Source organism: Erinaceus europaeus, chromosome 2, assembly GCF_950295315.1.
Source record: "Erinaceus europaeus chromosome 2, mEriEur2.1, whole genome shotgun sequence".
NCBI lineage: Eukaryota > Metazoa > Chordata > Mammalia > Eulipotyphla > Erinaceidae > Erinaceus > Erinaceus europaeus.
Window position 1 is genome coordinate 31,713,489 of NC_080163.1, and position 25,758 is coordinate 31,739,246.

General features: G+C 38.1%; 1 protein-coding gene across 1 annotated transcript in view; it reads right to left on the bottom strand.

Annotated features, from left to right (window-relative positions):
- The window catches only part of FBN2 (fibrillin 2), a 248,114-nt gene that overhangs the window by 50,439 nt on the left and 171,917 nt on the right, over positions 1-25,758 (bottom strand). Inside the window, exons 22-35 of the mRNA XM_060177577.1 lie at positions 23,455-23,592; positions 22,994-23,044; positions 22,423-22,548; positions 19,661-19,888; positions 18,383-18,508; positions 13,322-13,450; positions 12,213-12,338; positions 8,678-8,803; positions 7,891-8,013; positions 7,587-7,712; positions 7,183-7,308; positions 5,441-5,563; positions 2,265-2,387; positions 441-566 (exon numbers count right to left, since the gene is read on the bottom strand). Of these exons, the coding sequence (XP_060033560.1) occupies positions 441-566; positions 2,265-2,387; positions 5,441-5,563; positions 7,183-7,308; positions 7,587-7,712; positions 7,891-8,013; positions 8,678-8,803; positions 12,213-12,338; positions 13,322-13,450; positions 18,383-18,508; positions 19,661-19,888; positions 22,423-22,548; positions 22,994-23,044; positions 23,455-23,592 (1,797 nt within the window). The remainder of the gene's footprint in view (positions 1-440; positions 567-2,264; positions 2,388-5,440; positions 5,564-7,182; positions 7,309-7,586; positions 7,713-7,890; positions 8,014-8,677; positions 8,804-12,212; positions 12,339-13,321; positions 13,451-18,382; positions 18,509-19,660; positions 19,889-22,422; positions 22,549-22,993; positions 23,045-23,454; positions 23,593-25,758) is intronic.

The following is a 25,758-nucleotide window of genomic DNA, read 5'->3' on the forward strand; positions in this document are numbered from 1 at the left end:
CCTTGATGAGTCACCTAAGTGGACTTCTAATCCTACACAAATAAGGAGCAGACTAAAACATAAAGCTAAATGCTAAAATTGAACTACTTAGACTTTAACAAATACACTGATAGCAGTGAAGTTGCATAACCTTTCTACATGCCATTCAGAGTGATGAAAAAAGAAAGAAATGGTTAAAAAAAAAATAAGAAGATGAAGAAAACAAGAATGAGCCCAACTTCCAACTATTGGCTCTTATCCAGGAAAACTTCATAAGAGATGAAAGCTGCCTTCATCATTATTCATTCGGCAAAATAATCCATGCTTAAACGAATGACTTTTATATGTGCAGCATGTGCTATGTATTCTGCTTCCAGGTGGGGCCAGTTCCAGCCCTTCTTGTGGTTTCATTTGCTGTAGCTGATCCAACTTGGAAATGAGTTGGAATGCTGGTGACCCACCTTGGCAGGATCTACTGTCTGAGGCTGGAGTAAAGCCCATCTCACACTCGCAGCGATATGCACCGGGGACATTGAGGCATTGTCCATTCTCACAGAGATTTATGTTTTCTGCACACTCATCAACATCTGCAAGAAAAGCAAATTGTATCTCTATTAAGTTCCAAATTTCCTGACACTGCTTTTTCCCTTAACACTCGAACTGAATCGATTTCACTGGTCTGAGTTAGTCTTCATCAGTATGAAGCAACCCTATATATTGATAAATAAATGTATACAATAAATGTTAGTAGAAGTCTTTAAGCTCCACCCTAATATTCAGTTATATTTTGATTAATAGGAGGAATGTAGATGCTGCTCGTATTTGTCTTAGTTATCTTTTTATGCCAGTTTGAAGCATCAATATTATACCAACATCATTTCGATATGATCAACAACACTGTACTTCCATTTGATATAGTACTAATTCATTTGAGAATATCATAGTACTAGAATGAACAACTTGCTCTTTCACTAGTTCAAATATTTTTAAGTTAGCTGGAGTAAAGTTTCTTTCATGCCATTACAATTTTACTAACATACTTCTTTCCTAATTATATGAAGGGAGTGATTCATAGGCTTTAAAGTAACTTATTGAAATATAAAATATAATTTGTACATTAAAATAATTACTTTAATTCTATTAAATGGAAAAATTGGGGGTGTTCAGAAATCAATATTTATCAAGGACCTAATATTTGCCAGGTAGTGTCCCAAGTGCCTGGTAGGTGTGTGTGCATCAATCTTGTGAGTGAGCTTGGTTGCTTTTGTGCTCCAGCCCTCTTCTTTCTTCCTCCCTTTCCGCCTTCTAGCTTCTTCCCCTCCCTCACTCCCTTCTCTCCTTTCCTTCCTATGGTGGCACCACTACTGGCCACATTTCTCAGATAGAATGAGAGACAGAGACAGAAAGAGGAACACATCATAGCACCGAAGCTTCCTCCAATATGGTGGGAGTGAATGTGGACCTCTAATCTGTACCACTCACATGGCAAAGAAGGCACAACACACAGGAGAACTATTTGCCCAGCACTGTGTGAAGTTTATAAGAGGAAGAACCTGAAGTAAATCACAAAATTAGCTTTGGGAGTTACAGTGAACCAACATGTGACTGTGCCAGGTTCTAAAGGCATCCAAGTCTGACACAAAGTTATGGCTATTCTTTCACATCACAGTTTTGTGAAACTCAAAAGCAGATTCAATATTGGGGGTTAAATATAAATCTTTCTTGTAGGGAGGCGACTCAATAGAGCATATGCCTTGCATGGATGAGGACCTGAGTTCAATCTCTGTCACCAAACAAAAACAAAAAAGACAAAAACAAATACAGAACATAATAAAGATGGCAAAGCAGTGCTTTGGTCACTCCTGCTTTCTTCTAAAAACAATGAAATGAAAGCAAGGCAGCGTTAAAACTGAATAAACAGTTTTGTTTTTTTTTACTCCAGGATTATGACAACAATTCTGCTGATCCTGGTGGCCATCCCCCCTCCCCCACATTCTTCCTCCTACCCCCATTTTATTCAATAAGACAAAGAGAAATTGAGAGGGGAGAAGTGTAGATATAGAGGGAGAGAAATATAGACACCTGCAGACCTGCTTCACCGCTCATGAAGCATCCCCAATGCAGGTGGGGAGCAGGGGCTAAAGCCCAGGCCTTTCAGCATAGTACTAAACAACTTAAAATAGGTGCCACCGCCCAGTGCCCATCTCACAGTCTCCTTTATAGAAATAAGTACATGGAGTGCTCTATGAAAATCACCTACTATACACCTCAGAACGTTCACTCACCTGCACAGGTGAAGCCGTCCCCAGTGAAGCCCTCTGAGCAGGCACATCTGTAGGAGCCTGGGGTATTTACACACTGAGCATTTATACTACACTGGTGAGTTCCGTTAGAACATTCATCTAGATCTGCAACAACAGAACACAGCCATAAGTTTAGAAGTGAAAATGGAGCATGTAACCAACCAGAAAGATATTCACTAGTCTTGCTTTTCAATGTAATTTGATGAATGATAAGCATTTTAGTTTCTCTATAAAGGCAACGTTCTCTCTTTTTTTTAAATATATTTTTTAAATATTTATTTATTCCCTTTTGTTACCCTTGTTGTTTTATTATTGTAATTATTGATGTCATCGTTGTTGAATAGGACAGAGAGAAATGGAGAGAGGAGGGGAAGTCAGAGAGAGGGAAAGATAGACACCTGCAGACCTGCTTCACCGCCTGTTAAGCGATGCCCCTGCAGGTGGGGAGCCGGTGGCTTGAACCTGGAGGATTCTTAGGCCAGTCCTTGTGCTTTGTGCTATGTGCGCTTAACCCACTGCGCTACTGCCGGACTTCCGGCAAAGTTCTATTTTAAACCCATAATCTAAAATGTTCATGTTATAAACCTAGGCCAACATTATTATACTTCTTTTTGCTTCCAGGGTTATTGCTGGGGCTTGGTGCCTGCACCATGAATCCATTGCTCCTGGAGGCCATTTTTCCCATTTTGTTGCCCTTGTTGTTACTGTTGTTGTTATTGCTGCTCTTGTTGGATAGGACAGAGAGAAATCAAGAGAAGAGGGGAAGACAGAGAGGGGGAGAGAATGATAGACACTCGCAGACCTGCTTCACCGCCTGTGAGGAGACTTCCCTGCAGGAGGGGGAGCTGAGAGCTTGAACAGGATCCTTACACCCATCCTTGAGCTTTTCACCATGTTTGTTTAATCCACTGCACTATCTCCCGGGGCCCCCAGACCAACGTTATTAATTCAAGCAATCTATGAAACATCTAAACAGCTAGAATTTTAATGGTTAAAAGTCAATGATATTTTTCCTGTTCACTTTTACTGAGGGTGAGTTCATCCTTAGTTGCTGTTTTCCTAAAAATGGTCAATTACTAACATTTTATTGAATTTATAGTAGAGAAATTAACATTAGTCTTTAAGTTCATTTTATAGATGAGTAAGCCTGAGATACGATTTTTGACCTACTGGAACCAATGCCTAGTGGAAGCAAAATGCTGAACACAGAAAATATAACAATAGGGAGTCGGGCTGTAACACAGTGAGTTAAGCGCATGTGGCACCAAGCGCAAGGATGGGTGTAAAGATCCCGGTTCGAGCCCCCGGCTCCCCACCTGCAGGTGGTGAAACAGGTCTGCAGGTGTCTCTCTCCCTCTCCACCCCCTGTTTTCCCCTCCTCTCTCTACTTCTCCCTGTCCTAACAATGATGACAACATCATCATCAACAACAACAAAAACAATAATAACTACAACAACAATAAAAGGCAACAAGAGCAACGAAAGGGAAAATAAATAAAAAAGTAAAAAAAAAGAATTAAAAAAGAAAATATAACAATTAAAAATTGCTATAGGTATCATGATGAAAAAGTTAAAGTATACAATGAGACATCAAATTTGGTCTGATAATCCCACTGACTAAGTATTTTTTAACCTGATGGATGTGTAAAAGGAGCTTGAGAATACTGGGCAAAGGGATCCAATATAGACAGTGTGAAGGGAAGGAGTTGGGTGAGAAAAAAGTAAATTAAAAAGGTCAGGGTGACAAAGCACAGGCAGGGCTACAGGAGGTAATTGAAGAAGGAGCTGAAGACATAGTGATAGATGCTTTGAAGGGTCTGGGAAACAGAAGGAAAAATGTTAAAACCTCGAGAATTTGGTGAATGAAGAAGATAATTGTGAATAGATCAAAGATATGATTTTAAAGTCTGCTAAGTGGAGAAAGGAAAAGAACAAACATATGGAGTTTTTTTTTTTTTAAGCAGCTGAGAGAGGGAGGGTTCTTGGGTGGGGTGGGGAGAATAATAAAGACTAGAGCAGAGTGCTTTGTTATTCTAAAATAGAGGTTCTTAAGACACACATGAATCTTTTATACTAGAGGAAGGCTGTCCTGCCATAGATGGCTAGAGTGGTATATGCACAAAAAACACAAAAGGAAGGCCAGAAGGGAGAAAACAGTACACAAAGGAACTAGAAAAATGGGAATGGACATATGGCTGAAAAACTCAAATTAATGACTCAAAGTGGGTAGGGAGTGGACTTCATGACACAGCCATAGAACCTTATTCAGCAAAGCAATCTGGCAACTTAAGTAAGAATTGAAACTCATTAGTTAGCTCATAAACATTTGATAAGTATAAAACCATTGAGTGGATAAGAAAGCATATTCAAATTAACTTATATTAAGGTAAAATCTGCTTGGATCCTTACCTCAGGCTTATAAAATTTTAATGAGGAATCCTGGGGAGATCGGTATAACTTTTTTTTTTTATACTTTTAAATTGAACCGGGTAAGTCTTCCCATTTGGAAATGCTTTATTGTTAAGGCATATAAAACACTGAGCATACTTAGCGTCACTGTGAATGACACCCAGAGTAAAATCCAGTCCTTTGCCTCACAGCTATAAAAGACTTATTAGACTTTGGTTCAAAAACTGTAAAATTGGAGAACGGCTTTCCCCATTCTTTCTTCCAATCAGACTTCTTGCAACCCAACAAAAAAATTTATATTTCTCTGGAGGAAGAAATCTATTTTCTACTAAGAGTTTGTTATTGACTACTTACTAAAGACTTAATATCTGAAAATAAAAAGCCTTTCATCCCCTTCATTTAACCCACTGGGTTTTAAATCTCACTGATTGCCCTATGAAAAGACTGGAAAATAAATTAGTCAATTTTCATCATACAGCTGTTTGGATTTCTGGCTACACATCAAATAATTTCTCCTGAACGACAACACATTAAAAAACAGATGCCAAGGCATACTGTTGTAATTTGACCAAGGTTAAAGGAAAACTCTTTGGCAGGAATTTATCTTACAGCTAGACAGCAGTTGATTTTCAAGAAAATAAATGAAAGTGAAGAGTATGTTCTTACTTAAAATGTGACTTAACAGCTGTATAGAAAAGTCTTTAAGAATTTGGTAATCTAGCAAAGGATGTTAACATTTATAAACTTACCGATACATTTGATGCCATTTCCAACCCAGCCTTCTCTGCAGCTACATTTGAAGCTTCCCGGGACATTCAGACAAGAAGCATGCATGTCACAGTTGTGAGCGCCTATTTCACACTCATCCACATCTGAACAGCCAAATTTAAAATGGAGAAGATAAAATGCAAACTAATTAATTATATTTCAAATTTGTAAAGACTTTTATGTATAGCTATGAACAACAAAAACACTAATTTTTTCTTTATTTTTATTAGTCTTTCTTTTTTATGTTTTCTTAGGGAAATTGGGTTTACAAAACAATTGTCACTTGGATACAATTCTTCAACCTTCCATGATAGGTGTCTACACACCAATTCCACCACTAACTTATATCCTCCACCACCATTGGGTTTGAGTCCCCAGGGACCTCACAGCCCTTTCCTCTGCATCCACCCCCCCCCCCAGTCTTTAATTTTTGTAGACTCTAACAGGATTTGAAACTTCATGAACCAGATCAGACAAGAACTTTCCTAGAAGAAACTGCTAGTCACTTTCTGGTAGAGGTGAAATATAGTCCCTATTGTTTCCTGAGACATATGCATCCTTCCCTGCCTGTCACCAGTGGTGTTTCACTCTCTGGATGCAGACAAAGCTCTATATAAAAGGCACCAGAGCACAGATCTCCAGATCTCAAAAAAAAATTTACTTCTTAACTTTACTGCTATTTTTATCATTATAAGTTACATATTATTTTTGAAGAAATAGGTTGACTTAAAACTATGAATCATGCATACTCTTATTATATAGTTCATTAAAGTCTCAATATTATATTTAATACATTTTTTTAAAATGTAATTTTAGTGTGTGATACTTCATATTCATTTGAAAATATATTAAAATATTCACTGGAAATGTCATCCAAAAATGACAGAAGCTTTTAGTATATGATATATATATTTATGTATAAGCCATGTAGTTTTAACTCCCCTTGAAACTTTCTAAAATAGAAATTTGTTCAATCTAGCTCACAATAATTAAATATTATAGATGTCAAAATATCACATGTATATTCTATCTTGTCAACCTCTCTCTCTCTCTCCCTCTCTCTCTCTCTCCTGGCTTGACATCAACTCTGTTAGCAGAGAATAGGAAGTTCTCTCATTTTTTGCTCTCAGCTCAAGGATCAGGCTGTAGATTAAACCACTTACTACCTCCCTTGAATAAAGTGTAATGCTGACACCTTAAATTGAGCAAAGAACACATTGCTCAAGATATTGACCTTGTGATGTTCTTCTTGTTCTCCTATGCAAAGGGTAAGAGCAATTTAATAGAGAAAAAGAACTAGAGAGAAAGTAGATTGAAGTAAGAGAAGACAGTGATGAAATAAAAGAAAGACAGGAGTAGGTGAGAATAAAAGGTCAGACAGAAAGGAAGAGTGTGTAAATAATCAACAACTGGTGTCCCTCTCCACATATTTTGTTTTGTTTTGCTTTGTTTGGTGCTACTTCTACTTGCACATTTTCCATTTGGGCAGCAGTTCTAATAAGACTGAACACACGAAGTCTATCAGAATTTCATGGCTGCCTGAAATGGTGTGCTACCACAAAGGTGAACCAAACATACAACGCATACACGTGATCAGATACTCATCACACTCACACTTCCTATCCAGTGTGGGTACTTGTCTAAGAAGTGTCAGGGAACAACAGTGAGGCTTGGTTTCTGAATATAAGACAACACATGCAAAAGATAGAAACGTGAGAACTACCTGTACATCCTGTGGTTCCTTTCTTCACAGAATAACCCAGCTGACAGTGGCAAATGAAGGATCCTTTAGTGTTCTCACATTCCCCAAACATGCAGATGTTAGAATTTAAGTCACATTCATTGACATCTAGGAAATTTATTTTCAATGCCTGGGTTAATATTTGTTCATCCAAGTAATTTAAAAACTATCTTTCAATCTGAACAGTTTACTACTGAAATACATGAAAAAAAAAAAGACCTTTAAACATATATTTGTAAATACAGTCTTCTGGAGAACTACAGTGTAAGAATTTTGTTTTTATATAATTTTTAGAACTTTGGCATCTAGTATAGTGGCCTGAAATTTTTAAATAACAAAGAAAAGCCTCTCAACAGAAATGTTTATTTGGTTCTAGTTGTACCCACCAATACATGTTTTCATGTCCATTGAAGCCATGAAACCATCGTAACACAGACAGCGATACTCTCCAGGAATGTTGGTACACTGGCCACCATCACAGATGTCAGGATTATTTTCACATTCATCAATGTCTGAAGATACAAAATTAACATCAAATGAAAGCAGAAGTGGTTTTTAATATATATATATTATACTACATATATATAATTTGTGTTTCATTCTTTAGTTCTATTAAAAATATCGGGACTTCTAGAGTGAGATTTGGAAGTAAACAATGTAACAGATTCACAAAGTCTGTCCATTTTGTACCTGCACATGATCGCCCATCAGGCATCAGAGCATAACCTTCACTGCAGCTGCATTCATAGCTTCCTTCTGAGTTAGTGCACTGGGTGTCACAGCCTCCATTCATTATCATACACTCATCAATATCTGTGAAACAACATTATGGTCACATTATTTGTCAGACACGTTTCTTTAAAAAAAGGACAATAAACATTTTCTACCTCCAATTAATTAATTAATTAATTAATTTTATGTTGCCACAGTTAAACAAAGGACCTCCTATATGCAAGACATGTATTCTAGCTCAGAACTACATGCCAAGATCTGATATTTTATGCTTAAACACATGATGTATAATTATTTTTTCCATGCTTCTAGACGCTTACCTTGACATTAATTTTCAGCAATTTAAGATTAACCCATCACAAAATAATTAAGGGTGTTTTCTTTTTATTTAATATTTTATGTATTTTATTTTTGAGAGAGAGAGAGAGAGGGAAGGAGAGAGAGAGAGAGAGAAACACCATAGCACTGCTCAGCTCTGGCTTATGGTGGTATGGGGGATTAAACCTGGAACTTTTGGAGCTTTAGGCATGAGAGTCTGTTTGCATAACCATTCTGTTATCTCTCCCACCCTAAGAGTGTTTCCTACAGCAAAACCAAGCCATCATATCTTAGAGATCCACTTTCATTCTCAGATTCATTTCTAGGTCAGAGAGTCCCCATTAAGTTCATCATATAGTCAGTGCTGAAAATGTTCCTACATCAAAATAAGAAAGTCAAATATCAGATTTTCATAGAATATTCTTACCTGTACAGCCCTGTCGGTCTGGGGTGGCCTGGTACCCAGGATTACAGGAGCACTGATAAGTTCCAATCATGTTCACACATTTTCCATTTCTGCACAGGTTGTCACTCAAGGAGCATTCATTAATATCTATAAAACAGATACAAAGAATTAATGGCTTATGCAATAAAATCTCTTAAAAGAATGAAGAACATGCTATTTGGCTGGAGGTATGGATCGACCTGCCAATGTCCCATGTCCATCGGAAAAGCAATTACAGAAGTCAGAAATCCAGACTTCTACATGTACCTCACCAAGTATTTTGGCCCCTACTCCCATAAAAGTAAACAACAGAGAAATTTCCAGTGGAGGGGATGGGATACAGAACTCTGGTGGTGGGAACTGTAAGGCATTATACCCTTTTTATCATACCATCTTGTAAATCAATATTAAGACACACACACACACACACACACACACACACACTGCTACAGAGCAGCAGTCTACAGAAGGCTCTGTATACTTCTGGAGGAATAAAAGATGATTTCCTGGGGACATTTGAAAAAATGTTATAATTACATTCCTACCATTTCTGTCTACAAGAGGGATGTTTGATAGACTCTTAACTGATAGGCTTTCAATCCATGTCAGTGCTGTCCAGTACACAGCTGCCAGCAAGCCCTCAAAACGTGCATTTTTAGGGTTAGTTAATTTTAATTCAATGTAGAGAGCTACATGTGGCCAGTGTCTACTACACAGTAGACTATGGATAGTGAACATGCCAGAAATAAATCTTGCTAATATTTTCAGTATTGATTTACACTGACAGGGCCAGGGAGAAAGCACAAAGTATTAGAGCACAGGACTTGCATGCCTAAAGACCAAGAGGTTCCAAGTTCAGTCCCAGGTACCACCATAAGCCAGAAGTAAGTATCACTTTGTCTCTATATTTCTCATTTTCTCATAAAAATAAATATGTCTTTTAAAAAATTAAGTGGACATTGTCCCTTTGTTTTTATTAGAGATCTGAGTGTTGCTACGTAACTTGGGTTTCCTGAGGGCTCTCTCGTCTTCTTTTTCTTTGCACTATGTATGGCGTGCTGGGGTACACGAACATGCCAATTATGTTGTCTATATTAAAATAAACTAACCCAACTAGAAGGGATAGATGCCTTAAAAACTGCAAAGAACTACTACTAATAAAATTCATAATATAAGAAAACGGTAAGGTGATTTTCTCCCTTTTATAAGTTACTTGTTAGACACAACCGAAAGTAAAAACCAACGCAATATAATCAGATATAACAAAATTCATCTCCAGTCCTAACAGTTACCAAGACTGTGAGCTAGATGACCATGGCATGTATATTTGATTGAATAAATATGCAAAACAGCAATCTCATCTTGTACATTACACAGATATCATTTAAAAATAGTCTACTTGCAAACACTGCAGATAAATACACTACAAGAATTGTTTTCAAATAATTCTTTTTTTAGCTCATCTAAGGAATAATTTTTTCAGACATAAGATCCATGAAATATCAAAATGGTTATGCAAAAAGCTGAGCAATGTTCAAATTCTTGAGTCACCGTATCACAACTATAGATGGTCTTTAATTATTAATGTGAAAAAATTTTACACCGTATTAAAATGAAAAATATTTAATTTTTTTTAAGCAGAGATGATAATTGATACAGTGGACTGGACCTGGGACTTTGCAACCTCAGGCATGAGAGTTTCTACATAACCATTACATTATCTCTCACACTTTAAAATTTTGAAATTAAAATTTGAATGCTTTCCTAGCCTAAGATTTAAGTATCAACTAGCATGATAACAAAATATATAATAAGGGTTTTCAAGAAAAGTTATCTGTATGTGTAGTGGGGATGTAAGTTAAAATTATGGTTTTACATAATTTTATCTGCTCATTTATTGATTGGTTGGTTGATTGACTGGCTGATGCTGGGACTTGGCTCCTTTGGGATTCCTCTGTTCCCAGAGGACTCTTATTTTTTCTTTTTAAATAGAGATTACAAAGGGAGAGAGGCTGAGCGGGAAAGACAGAGAAGTTGTGAAAGAGCATAGACACAATAGCACTGTTCCACCTTTTTCTAAGTTTCCATCAGTGCTGTGTGTAGTGTAGTGTTCCTATCTGGCACTTGTGGCTGGAACCCAGATCTTCACCCATGGTAAAGTGTGCACTCTATCAGATGAACTATGTCTTGGCCCCAGCTCCTCAATTTTAAACTACTACATATGTAAACAAATCTTATAAGACTTATTGTAATATATATCTTGGGGGGCCAGGTAGTGGGTCATCAGGTTAAGCATTCACATTAAAGTGCACAATGACCCAGGTTCAAGCCCCTGGTCCCCACCTGCAGGGGGAAATCTTCACAGATGGTGAAGCAGGGCTGAAGGTATCTTTCTGTCTCTCTTATTTTCTATCTCCCCCTCCTTTCTCAATTTCTCTCTATTTCTGTATATCCAGTAATAAATAAATACGATTAAAAAAGAAAAAAGTATATATATATAATCTTGGAAGAAATCTTTCAACAAAATTTTTTTTTTGGTAAAGAAAGTCTCTTGTTCTTTGAGTTTATTTATTTATTTATTTATTTACTCCAGTATTATTGCTGGGGCTCGGTACTGCACTAAGAATCCACTGCTCCTGGAGGCCATTTTTCCCATTTTGTTGCCCTTGCTATTACTCTTGTTGTTGATGTTATTGTTAACACTGCTGTTGTTGTTGTTGGATAGGACAGAGAGAAATGGAGAGAGTAGAGGAAGATAGAGAGGGGAAGAGAAAGATAAACACCTGCAGACCTGTTTCACCGCCTGTGAAGCGACCCTCCTGCAGGTGGGGAACCAGGGCTCTAACTGGGATCTCTACACCAGTCCTTGCGCTTTGTGCCATGTGCCCTTAACCCGCTGTGCTCTTGCCCAACCCCGTTATTTGAGTTTTAAAGCCAATATGGCAGAAAAACATAAGACCAAAGGCCTTTGTACATTTATGGAAAGTAGTAGGTTGAAAATTTTCTCAAACCAGTTTTTAATCTTTTATTTTTCAGTCTTCTTCTATTGCTCCACCATCCCTATAACCAGTGTAGTTACTGTGGTGTTCCTTGGAACATGCTTGTGGAAGAAGATCATGCTTTCAAGAACATGAGCATAGGTCTTATGATAACAAACATGGAGTCAGGTAGACTAGCTTCTGTGCACAGGCCAATACCCAGGGGAACCATCAGGGATCAGGCCTGCTAGGAGGAGCAATTTCCCATCCATTTCACCTGGAAGAGGGAACCACATGGCCTTCCACAGAGATTCTTTCTTTCAAGTGTGCTTGTAAAGGAACAAAGGATAACCAGGATAACGCAGCTCCTTGCAGAGTGTCACTGAAACACCCTCGAAAGACACAACATGAGTCCAAATGCAAGAACTCAGAATTCCCAATTTTCAATCAGTTAGTTCTCATATAACCAAAATAACAAGTTAGTTAGAATGGGCCCCCGATTTTCATGATCCTCCAATATGCTCAGGAAACAGACTCACCCACACAGTCCTCTCTTGATAGTGACAGCTCGTGTCCCACCGGGCAGTCACACTGAAAGCTGCCCTCTGTGTTCACACAGGTACCACCCCTACAAAGGAGAGGGTTACGTTCACATTCGTCAATGTCTGAAAGGTAAAAATGTGAGAGCCATTAAATAACTCTGAAGAGAAAGTTGTCATGAATACAACATGGGAGAAAGAACTATTATCTGAGGTCTGAGTCACTCATCTGCAAGAAATAGATTTAACAGAAGATAGGCTAATGTTCTCCTCACTGTTTTCTTCTATTAATAGATAAAAGGTAAATACTGTATAAAAGAATTTACTTGAGGGACCAGGAGGTGGAGCACTTGGTTAAGTGCAGACACTATGGTGTGCAACTACTTGGGTTCAAGCCCCTGGTCCCCACCTGCAGGGAGAGAGCTTCATGAGTGGTGAAACAGAGCTGCAGGTGTCTGTCTCTCTCCCTCTCTATCCCCCCTCTCAATTTCTGTCTGTATCTAAAAATAAGTAAATAAATAGAATTTACTTGTATGAAAAGAAAGGGCTCACAATGTAAAAATAAACTTTTACTTGCTTCCTATCGCCTTAAACTTCAGACACCATGCATTGCTGTCTGTATCTATAATCAAGGTAAAAGAACACTTTTAAAGACTGCAAGCCTACAGAATCTTATGAGGTGAATTCCAGAAGTTACTGAAGATGCAGTGTGACATATCATCAAAACCAAAGCAAGTTGCAATAACACACAAATGAGGAAATCAGTGCGGGATTTGCATGACTGAATATAAACTTGGGGGTCACCAGATAATGTCATACATTTTAATTGAATCCCTTCTGAGTTATCGGTTTGTGTTGATTTTAGATTCTGTGAAATAAATGGAACTCAGACTCCATAAGTCACTGCTATTGAGGCGCCAAGGGATAGGGACTTCCCAAGAACTATCTAGGAGCAGATTTCCTGTCTGACTTTTAAATCTGTTCTTTCTCTCACCACAGTTCCTTGCCAAGCATGCTGTTAACAGTTTTGAGACAAGCCAAGGGTGAGCTAAGGAGGCTGTACTAGACTGATGTCAAGAGTGGTGAGGATGAGCTTTAGCCACACTTACCCAGGCAGTTCTTCATCATCATGAACCCACTCTCATAGCCGTCGAAGCACTCACACTCAAAGCTGCCTGGAGTGTTCACACAGATTCCACTTCCACAAAGGTCTGGAGAAATCCTGCATTCGTCGATGTCTAATGCACGGGGTTGAAAGACATTAGAATGAGATAAGAAGGTGTTACAGGTCAGAGAGAAGGATTTGGTCTTCCATGGAGCACATATGACATGACAGAGGAAACAGAGTTCAAATCAGACTTATGAGTCCATGTTTCCAGGGGAAAATGACATAGATGGGGAAGACTGCTTCAGGCTCCAGGCTCCAGGCTGTAGGTACTTTCCTTTCCCCAACTGCCAAAACTGTCAAGGTCAACAGGCAACCTAGACCTAGCAGGCAACTGCTTACTCTTGCCCTGATCTCCCTGTAGTCATGAATATCTTCTCTCTCTCTTAGAATACTATACGTATAGGCAGCCTTTTGGGCAGAAACAGAGGCAGAAAGGTAAAGGGAGAAGAAGGGGGAAGGAGAGGAAGGAAGGGAAGGAGAGATATAGAGGACAGAGAGAAAGAGAGAGAGAGAGAGAGAGAGAGAGAGAACGAGAACACACAAAAAACACAGAATGGAAGCTTCCTTTAATTTGGTGGGGACTGGGCTCAAACCTGGATTGTGCTCATAGCAAAGCAGAGACATTTTTAATTACTCAAATTTAGCCAGCTTTTAAACCATTCTTGTTTCAGACTATACTAATAATCTCTGATACTCCAAAATAGATAGTGATTAAAGATTATTTAATTTGTGGAAAAACCTGCTCAGGTATTCCACTTTTGTTTTTTTCATTTCTCAGTGGTGGTGCAATGCAGTGGAAGGAGACTGGTCTGGGAGTTTAGGCACCAGGGTTCTAGCACTGCTTTGCTTGCAACATTGTCACCATGGAACAAGTCATTTAACTTCTGGGTTTCAGATCCATCAGTTTGAAATGAAAAAGTTGGACTCATGCCTGAGACTGCATCCAGCTTGAAAGGTCTGTCCGAATGACTTCACTCTACTTGTACCAGGCAAACTTCCTGGAATAGAATCCTTATGTACCACACTTACATTTTGCTTCACTCCACCATCCTTGGTTCATTAAAGTTCCTTTAAGCACTTAAAATAGACCCTTGCCTTTAAGAAATCTGGAATTGTGAATTTCTCTTTGTGGTTTGGAAAATAGTAGTAGAAACAACTGGAATATGAATTGATCCAAGCAAATGATATAGGCAGGTGGGAAATGAGGCTGAAGAGAACACATGGAGAGACAAGAAGGTCAGTGCCTGTTCAGCTAGGCAAAGATTCCATGATGGGAGACAGAATCAGAGGCTGGGTGAACACATAGAAGCAGCCTCAAGGCAGAAACAGCACTTGACAGAAGCAACAAGTGCACAGAGGTAGGTCCAAGGAATATAAACAATTTGTGTTTTTGTATTAATCCATAGGTAAAAATCCTGCTCATCTAACTAAAAAATAAAACTAAGGAACAATGATATGTCTGTCACTTTATATTATGTATAGTAAACAAGAATAGTCAAGAGCACTATTTGCATTTTCAAAAACAGGGCTACTGGAGAAATATCCCAAATCTATGAATATAATCTTAGTACAGAAGCCATGTATGTAAATTATAATTAAGAAAAAACATAACCAAGTTTAGAAAAAAATACTGCCACAGTCAAATAAATGTTTTGAGCAGCATTATGTTTTAATGAATTTTGAAGGTTTTTTAAAATGTATATTTTATTTTCTAGTTTCCAAGGTTATCACTGGGGATCAGTGCCTACACTATGAATCCACTGATCCCTGTGGCCATTTTTATTCCATTTTATTTGATAGGACAGAGAGAACTTGAGAGGGCATGGAGAGAGACAAAGAGAGACACCTGCAGTCCTGCATCCCCACTGAAGGTGGTGAGCATGGGGCTTGAACCTGGGTCCTTTCCCATGGAACTATGTGCAGTTTAGCAAGTATGCCACCACCTGGTTGGTCTTTTTTTTTTTTAACTATAGGAAAACTTATTAGTGGACATTGTTTCAGTCAAGCCGCTAACAACAAACAAATTGATCCTTTTAATTTTATGTAGGGACTGGTCTTAAGATCCAAGGAAAGGACACAGAGCTAGGTCAGTGCAGAACAGGGAAAAACTGCTGCTGGTCTGATGGAAGTTTGACAGTTTATAGTCTCTGGAGCCAGATATGACTACTACCATGTCTGACGGGGAGGGCATGGGGGAAGTGTTAGGGGCATATGTCCCCCTCTCTTCACCACTTAATTCTCAGGGACATCAATTTCTATCTTTTAAAAGTACTTTTATTACTGTTTATTTTGGATAGAGGCAGAGAGAGATTGAAAGAGGAAGGGAAGATAGACAGGAAGAGAAAGAGAGACATTCGCAGAATTATTTCACCACTTGTGAAGCTTCCCCCAGCATGTGGGGACCTGAAAGCTTGAATCTCCATCCTTGAGTACTACAATGTGTGCACTTTACTAGGTATCCCATCTCCCAGCCTCATCCAAAACCTCATTTCTAAGTGGAGATGTTGCTGGGACATTAGCATCTTCTGCTGGGTATGTCTCCACCACCACGGGCCAGGAAAATTCTATCAGGAGAAGATGTAATTGTTGACTCAGAGCTCCTGTAACAGTAGTTTTGAGCCTAAAGCCCATACTTGAACTTGCAGGTAGAGATGGGGGCTTAAACTTGGGTCTTTGTGCACTGTAATGTATGCATTCAACCAGCTGCACCACCACTACCCAGCCCCATGAAATTTTAACTTTGAAGGTAGGGAATACGGCTTTGAAGGGACATAGCTCAGTATTAGAGTACAGGTCTTACATGCCTGGGGTGCAAAGGCCCCAGGTTCAGATCTGGCACTGTCATATGACAGACTTGAGCAATGATCAGTCCTCCCTATTTAAGCTCTCCTAAAAATAAACCTTAAAAATGTGGAATGAACATAAAGCAAGTGAATGCTGAATAGCAAAAATACATTTTAGAGAACTGTAAATCACACAGTATCTGGACTGCACCGACAGGTAGGACAGCTGTAAATACTGAGGGCAACAAGAATAGGAAAAAATGTTTCTTTAATGTGTTCCTCACACAGTAGGGTGTTGTTAATATCTCTCTCTTTTATAAAGAAGATGCATTTCAGAGACATTATGTGATTTGGCTAACTTCACACCAAAAATAATAAAAGCTGGAGTCTGAATTGGAACTGACTCTCAAATTCTTTATACAGGTTTAGGATTATTTGGTTCCATGGAAGTTCTTTGGGACGTTACATAACCAAAGTTATGCTTTAGCACGATAAGCCTATCAGTTGTGGAAATTAAATATCTAACTATGAAAAATTAATTTATTGGGAGGTTCTCAGGGGAACTGGACTGTGGCAGGAACGTTGTCCAGTTTCCTCTTCAGAAGGGGTGACTAATTGGCCTCCTACCCTGATCTGTTGGGACGGCTGCTGACAGAAAGTTCCCAGATGTAAATTATCTTTCAAAAATGCCTCAGTGAGGAGAATCTGGTCCCTATAACTCTTCACTATGCAAATGTATCCAAGTATGTGTCATGTAAGTACGTAATTATCAGCCCCCTCTACCCTAGTCAAGACAATTCTGATGGGCCATTCCGATTCCAGAGCTCTCAATGGGAATGTATTAGAAACTAACTCCTCCTTAACCTATTTCTATGCTCTTATCAGCGGCACCATTTCCTAGGCCCCACATCTAATTTTTTTAAATTAAACCTTAGAAGCATTGGGGAGAGTACATTTATGTACCCAAAGGAGAGAGGGTAAAAGTTAATATTGCACAGAGATATGAAGTAAATGTTTATTAAAAAAGAGAAGTGATATGTGAAAGTAGGAAGAGAGTTCTCAACTTGAAGGAAAAGAAAGGTGAGGAAACAAGTTGAAGTTGTTTTAAATCTAGTGAATGAATCTGCACAGAGGGAGAAATGTGGGAAAGAAAGAAGGGGAGAAGGGACTTGCTAGAAGGATCTGGGTTAGGAGTGTGTGAGCAGAGATGCTTAACTGGAAAATTACAGAAAAGTCTAAGTCATGCCATTCTCTGGAAGAGGAGAGAATGTGGGAGGGAAAGGATATTACCAGAGAGAAGGGTGTGAGAGAATAATGATGATCTGACTTTTATCTCATTAAAGTATGAAGGGCTAACTAGGGAGTCAGAGAATGTGTGGGATAGAAAATTTGGAAGCCATGCTAGGATAAATTCAGTAACTGATGTGAAGAAGGAACCAAAGCATGACTAAGGCACTGTGAAATCTGGTAGAATGTGATCTTATGTGTCTCAATCAGTTCTTTGGAAAATTCAGTAGTTCAGAGAGGACAGCAGGTCAAAGAAAAAAAGAGTTGGGGCTTGGCAGAGTCAAGGCAGCAGACCCTCTAAAGACTGGATGGATAGTTCTCAAGTACTTTCTAGATGGCCCCATGACTGACTCCAGTAGCACTGGCATCTTACAGAGTAAAAAGTGAAAAAATGAATGAAGAAAGATATTTTCATTAAGATGATGGAGAAGTAGCTAGCATGAAGACAGGAGAAAAGAGAACATTCCTAATAAAATATGAGTTAATATGAGTTCTCAAAAGAAGACTCTGTAAATAAATTTCAAGTGTTTGGAATAATTTATTATTATATGCCTTCAAAGGAAAACTTGAAAGTTCCCATCTTAAAATTAAATGGTTATAGATAAAGATATGGGTGGTGATTAAAGCATAATGATAAAGCAAACTGTCCATAGATAAGGAAAGTAAGTTACAACTTATCCATTACAAAAAGTTTTTAACAGGATACAAATCCAAGTTTATTGAATTATTGACTTACTTATTATATTTTATAGTATTCATAATTTGAAAATATTTTTACATATTGCTCTTATATATCAAATAGCATGTCTATGGTAGGTATAAGTTAAAAAATATATATATTCTCGGTGATAAAGTATGGGCTTGTGAAAGCAGTACTTTCACATAATCTAAAGGAAAGTCAGGGTTAAAATGCAGCAAAATAATAGTCTTACCTGTGCAGTTTCTTTCTTCCATGTCTAGAGCAAAGCCACTATTGCAACGACACTTGAAACTTCCAATTGTATTTCTGCACTTTCCATAGGTGCACATCCCAGGAAAAGCTTTGCATTCATTAATATCTAAAAGCAGAACAAAGCCAGAATGTGGACCAGGTTGATATATGAAAATAGGTCTATCATTTTAAACTAAAATTCTATCATGATGAAAACTGAATTGACCAAGTACATATGGGAACCATATTTTCTTTAAAATGATGTTGATGTCACAGAATATTTTAATTTAGAATACAGATTTTATATTCTTTTGTTTTTTGCCTCCAGGGTTTTTACTGGGGTTCAGTGCCTGTACTACAAATCTACTGCTACTAGTGGCCATCTTTTTTTCCATTGTTGTTGTTGGATAGGACAAATAGAAATTGAGAGAAGAGAGGAAGACACAGGGGGTGGGGAAGAGAAAGATAGACACCTGCAAACATGATTCATAGCTTGCCAAGAGAGCCCCCATACACACCCCCTGAACCCAGATCCTTGTGCTTAACCCAGTGCACTATCACCAGCCCCCAACTTAAGATTCTTTTTTTTAAATTTTATTATCTTTATTTATTGGATATAGACAGCCAGAAATCAAGAGGGAAAGGGTTGATAGAGAGGGAGAGAGACAGATTCCTGCAACACTGCTCCACCACTTGTGAAGCTTTCACCCGGCAGGGGGGGGACTGGGGGCTTTAACTTGGGTCCTTGCACATTGTAAAGTGTGCTCAACCAGGTGCGCCATCATCATGCCCCCAGATTTTATATTCTTTTTTTAAATTACTTGAATAGGAGTGTATTCTTAATGAAGAGTTCTGATCAATTTATTTTGGCCAATTGTTTGGTGAAGTTGTATGAGGTGGAAATGTGTTATGTCAGGGCAGTGCCTAGTCAGGCTGAGCCAAGGGATACAGAGATACAACAGAATGAAAGCAATGTGAGGTTAGCAGTATGTTTTATATCTTCACTTTAAGATGTCATACACCATCTCTACAGGAGATCTAAGGGGACTTTGGGTAGTTCAGCAGTAGAAATGTATAACTTGCACCTACAAAGTTTCAATTTCTGGCACCCCCTCAAGTAAATACATATTATTTATACTCCTCTGTCATGAAGTTGATCACAAATTCATGCTTAACAAAAACGAAACAAAAAAAAGGTCAATGGAATGCTTAAAGCAAAGCCAGGGAATGTGAATGGTGAGCTTCCTAATGGAGGGACTAATATTCCACTGACAATTACCTTTATAAAAGGGCCGCCCAGTAAGAACATCCCCTCTGTTAGCAAAGCCAGGCCCTCGGGGGCACAGAGCCTCATATTCCTTGGTGCCAGGTTTGGGGCATTCTTCACAATCAGTACCCCAAGCTGCCCCAACTGCACAGCAGCAGGCATCCATGCGGAACTTCCCTGGAACTGGATGGACACATTCATCTTCATCCCACTTCAGATAACACTGCTCCATGCGAACGTCTAAAGGGAGAGGGAAATCATGGTTTGACTTTGTTGACGTTCATATATTGTGTATCTGGTGTGACAATATCTGGTGTGACAGTATCTGGTGTGACAGTATCTGGTGTGACAGTATCTGGTGTGACAATAGTTCCTGGAAATAAACACAGAGTCCCTGATTTCCTGGAAAGGTGCCTATAAAAATGGATGTTGAAAGCAAACAAAAGTGGATTCTCCTCATAAAACCTTTAGGAAGAAAAGGGTACTTCAGAAGAAAAGACAAGTGTCCTTTGCGTTATCACTTATGATTTATGTTTTGTAGTCTTCACTTCAGAAAGAAATTTACATGACAGATTCTTCATGTTCTTAAAGTGGCTTGTAAGCAGTCCTGTCATATCCTAGTCATAAATAGTAAATGATCAACTGTAACCTATTTGCCAACTTGGTACAACTATTAAAATAGCTTTGAAATGAAAAAAAACGTATATCAAAAGTTTATTTTTCCTGCCAAATTTACTTTTTTTTTTGCATCAACATTTTTCACTGGCTTATATAAATGTGCTCTCACAGGGAGCCAAAATATTTGATTAAATGTTACATTTTCCCTTCAACCACTGAAACATATCAGCATTGTAGCATACTAGCCAGGACCTTAGGAGATTAGTCAAAAATGACAAAATAGGGTATGTTGGAAGGGTCTATATATATGTATCAGCTAGTCAAGAGAGTTGTTGGTCAAACTGTAGTCAAACATTTGACTCTTTATTTGCAAATATGAATGAGCTTCCTTAATCAAATAACATATTCTAGGTGAAAGGAAATTTTGAAGACACTGAGTATTTTTGTAAAAGCTGAGAACTGTTAAGCATAAGGAAAACGTTCTCAAACGGGAATGCACAAGAGCAAACACAAATGTTTATATTTGTTTATATTTTAGATACTGACAATATTGAGTCAAGTTCTTACCCAAAGGTAACAGCAACTTTTTTTTTTTTTGCCTGGAGTTGTATGCCTTTCTAAGAATTAGAACTAAAAAAAAAAAAAAAAACCCTTTGGAAGGAGAAAAAAGATTGGTAAATTTTCATTTAAATTTGATACATTGACTATAGGTATCCTCAGTAGGTGGTTCTGCCTTATATATCAACAACAACACCAATCTAAAAACCATATTCTCTGCCAGTGTAAGGTATGATAGTAATCCAGTGAGCCTCATTATCACAAGGACCTGGAGCTGGCCGTAGTCACAGTCAGCTCCATCTAGCATTGTCACCAGAGAAGAGCTCTTAAGATGTGAAGGTATTATTTAGACTTATGTAGCCTGAGAACTCTGGCTGGGGTCAAATTTCTTCTGAAGTCACTGAAGGCTATTTTCTCTGACTACTCCAGGTCTTCCTGCGATTCACAGCCATGTCTAAATTAGCCCAGGTGGAGATAGATAAGGATAGATAGATAGATAGATAGATAGATAAAGATATATAATTGTGCTTTGATGAAAAGGTAGACTTTCTAGGCTGGCATTGTGCTTCTTGCCCCCAAGATGCCAGCAGAGGCTCTAACTTCAACCATAAAGTGGAATAAGTAGGTTAAAAATGTCTTTGGTCTTTGATCAAAACCTCAGTGATATTTTTGTGATCAGGAAATATATCACAGTAACTTTATCATTTCTATAACAGTCTAAGTCAAAAATGGTTTCATTATACAATGGTTTGTTTTACAGTTGTCATTTAAAAGATGCTATCAACAAACCTAAGTAAGGACTTATTGCTTATAAAGGTTATGATAGCCAGGCAGAGTTTGAATTTGAAGGGCATATGCGTTCCATAGTTTGTTCCAGCTGATTACTCCTTATTTCTGCCCAACTTATTATGTTACCTGCCTTGATCCCTAAGTGCATTTGGCTTATGAGCCCTTATTTATTACCATTCCTATCAGAGCAAATTTTACATTTTCATATGTCAACCTTTTCCTGAATCTTTCTCATGTCTCATTTCATTGACTCAATGGGATATTCAGCCTTTTCCAAAATCTGACTAAAGAAATTTTAACTTTTGAGATAAATTTGTGGACAGTAGCAATTTCCTGCATTTACACAAAAACTATGTGATCCAATATTAAGTTAAAATATACATCTAAGGGAGTTGGGCAATAGAGCAGCGGGTTAAACACGTGGCGCGAGACACAAGGACCTGTGTAAGGATCCCGGTTTGAGCCTCTGGCTCCCCACATGCATGGAAGTCGCTTCACAGGCAGTGAAGCAAGTCTGCAGGTGTCTATCTTTCTCTCCCCTCTCTGTCTTTCCCTCCTTTCTCTATTTCTCTCTGTCCTATCTAACAATGACAACATTAATAACAATAAGAATAATAACTACTACAACAATAAAATCACAAGGGCAACAAATGGGGAAATAAATAAATATTAAAAAATTTAAAAAAATAAAAATAAAAATATACATCTACTTATCAACTCCCTCTTACCTCCAGCTTCAGACTGATCACTGCCTAATGAATTAGAAAAATTCATGGTTGATTGCATGAATAAAATATTATTACTCTTACCCAAACACACACGGCCAGTCCCATCCAATGTAAGGCCTTCAGGGCACTCACAATGAAAAGATCCTTTGCTATTGACACAGTGTCCATTTGGACATACTCCAGGAAACACCTCACATTCATTAACATCTGCAGGAAGATGAAGCACACAGGGGAATACAGATGATACAAATAGAAAAAGCATGTGCAGTCTTACTTCCTGTATAACATATTCAATTTGCAAAGCAATGTGGATTAATACTTCAGTTAAACAGTAATATTCCACAATGCAGCCACCAGGTTTCCTAGGTACCAGCTGTGAAAAGTACCATAACTTTACTCAGCCATAAAACATGGCCCAGATATGCTATTTGCTAGTTGCCCTATAGCTTAAAGGGTAATGATGTCCCTCATGAAAAATTATCCGATAGCATAAAGTGTAGAAATGGGAAACTCAAAGCATTTTCTATAAAAGAGTACTAAATCTAATTTGCATTGATGTTTTGAGGTTTTTGAAAATTATAAATAACCAAAAGTGTGAGAGTGAAAACTAGTCTAATTCTGAAGATTTACGTTATCATTTAAGAATACTCACCTTCACAAGTAACACCTTTAATCCTGGCAAACCCTCTTGGGCAAGCTGCATCTGTGAGGACAACAGAACACCATTTTTACTCCATTATGAGAGAAAACACAACTGTCTTAAGTTCAGGAGACAGTAGAACAGAGTCTACATCGATCCAAACAAAAATCACAGCTGGGATTTTAGAGGTCACAGACTCTAGCTAACCTCTGTTTAATTCAACACAGCATATAATATGCTGCGATAACTCAACCTTTGGCATGTTGACCCATATTGAAATTTTCACAGTTTTAAGTTTATTATTGTTTTCACATTGCCAACTGAATTTGCCAGCAAAGACAATGTTTGAGGAAGATTCTTCCTCGCTATGGAATCACAGAGTGGCAAGGTGCCCTCACTGAGAGAGAGAGAGAGAGAGAGAGAGAGAGAGAGACAGACTTTTCCCACGAGAAGCCCCTGAGTCAGGCTCCTACCTAGTTCACATCGCTCACAAGGGCTTCCCCAGGCGGCACCCAAGGTGGCACAGCATTCTGACTTGAGAGTGGCTCCATTAATGTTCACCTCACAGCGGTTGTCCTGGATGTTAAGCCAACATGTCCCTTTCAGGCTGTCTGAAAAGGAAAGGATGAAGAGTTCTCATCTCTATATATTTGAAAGGCATCTGTAGCATTTACAGCATTTAAACAAACCAAATACTCTTTATAGTAATTCAAAAAGTAACATGTTTACAGTAAACTAGTTGAAGACATAGTGAAAGACATAGTGAAGAAAATATAAAACTCAATTGCAAATTATCTAATAAAAACTATTTTTAACTTTTCAGACTGCCTCCACATAAAATTCAAGCTCCTCCCTAAATGACTCCTAGACAACTGAATTTGAAACAACAGTAGGGAATGCAGTCAAAGTTGATATGGCAAATACTAATTGGGTAAAATAAATACTGTGTGAAGTGTTCCTGTGAAACCATGGCTCTCAGGTCAATGTGCACAAGATCAACATGGCTCTTGTTAAAAGGCAGATTCATAAGTCTCCAGCTGTGCGTCACAGGCACTTAACTAATTCATCAGGTGACTTTGGTGCAGGTGGTGTGTAAAATGTGTTAACAAAATCTTAATAGCCTATTATGCCACACAGGCTTGGAAAACAATTAAGAAAAATACTCCTATAGTAATTTTTTCATGGTTGTTATCAGGGCCTCATTGTTCCCAGTCAACTTTTCAGACAGATGAAGAGAGAGAGAGAGGGAAAGAGACCATAGCATCCTCCAATGTTGGGACTGTACTTATACCTGACTAAAACAAGCATACTTTTCAAGTGAGGTATTTTGTCAGCCTTAGCATTTATTTCAAAACTAATTTAATGCTACAGGCAGATACAAACTGACCGATAAATTCAAACAAAGAAAAACAGCAATGCCAAAACTGGCAGGCTTGTGGAGAAAGAAGATATAACTGCTCATTCACTATCATAGGAATGGCTCCCAGGACAGATATTAAAACAAAACAAATAATTCTGTCTTTGACTGGAAACACAAAGCTTATGGGACAATGATATGGAGAATATGGCAGTCACTTCCTTGCTCCCTTCTCCCCCCACCCCCCATTTCTACCCTCAGAACACTGCTGAGCTTTGGTTTACAGTGGTGCAGGGGACTGAACCTAGGACTTTGGAGCCTCAGCAGGAGAGTCTCTTTGCCTACCAATTGTGCTATCTACCCCTTCCCATCCTGTAGGTAAAACTGTATGAGAGTTAAGATGTGCTCACCAGCATTTGTATTATGGACTTTTTATGTAATCTTAAATGAATAAATTTCAGGACACCAAAGAAACAGAGAGATGATTGTTAACAATTTGAAAACATTTTCATATATTGGTTTATTTACTAGTTAAAACACCATTTGAAAAACAAACAACACACACACAAAAAAATCCCTACTTCTTTAAACTGATAGTGTATAAACATTTAAATAGCAAAATTCATTGACATACTTTCTTACCTCTCTCTTTTGTGTATGTGAATACATATACACATGATATGTACTTGGGCTGACTAAAACATAGGAAAAAATTAAGCATGGTAATCAATCTGTGGGTGTAAAGAGAGAAAGACTCTTGTCTAGGATTATCAAAGAAATTATGATCTATATTACATCTGAGAAGAAACATGAAGAAAATGAAATATGGAAATGTGGGTGAAGGATTTCAGTTATCTGAGACATAGCTGGATTTAAGGATTACTTGAAATTTATGTGAAAATAGATTGAAGCTGCATATGTGAGAAGACAGATAAAGTAGTGGCAATAATAACAATCAGTAAAAATAATTATAGTGAATGGGACTGGGGTTGGAGATAGTGATGAAAAAATGGCAGACGTGTAAAATTCAAGTGTAATCAGGGACGTTTGCTGAAAATTCAAAGTGGAATTTGAGAGAAGATTATCAAGCACATCTTTCAAGGTTTTGGGGACTGGAAATTAGAAAAATGAACTGTCATTTTGCCAAAGAAGAAATGATTTTTGGAGCCAAAATTTCAGGCTGAAGGAAGAGGAGTTATATTTAGATACGTAAAGTGTGAAATAGCTATTAGTATCCAAGTGGAGACACTATGTAGACTAGTCTAAAATTAGTGAAGAAATTGAAGTTGGAGGTCAGTATGAAAATCAATTCAGAGACCGTCTAAACATGAGTCTAGAAAAGATGCCTGTAAGAACTGACCTTCAGGGCACTTCAAGCTTTTGGGCAGAAGGATACTGATGAATTTACAAAGGACACTGA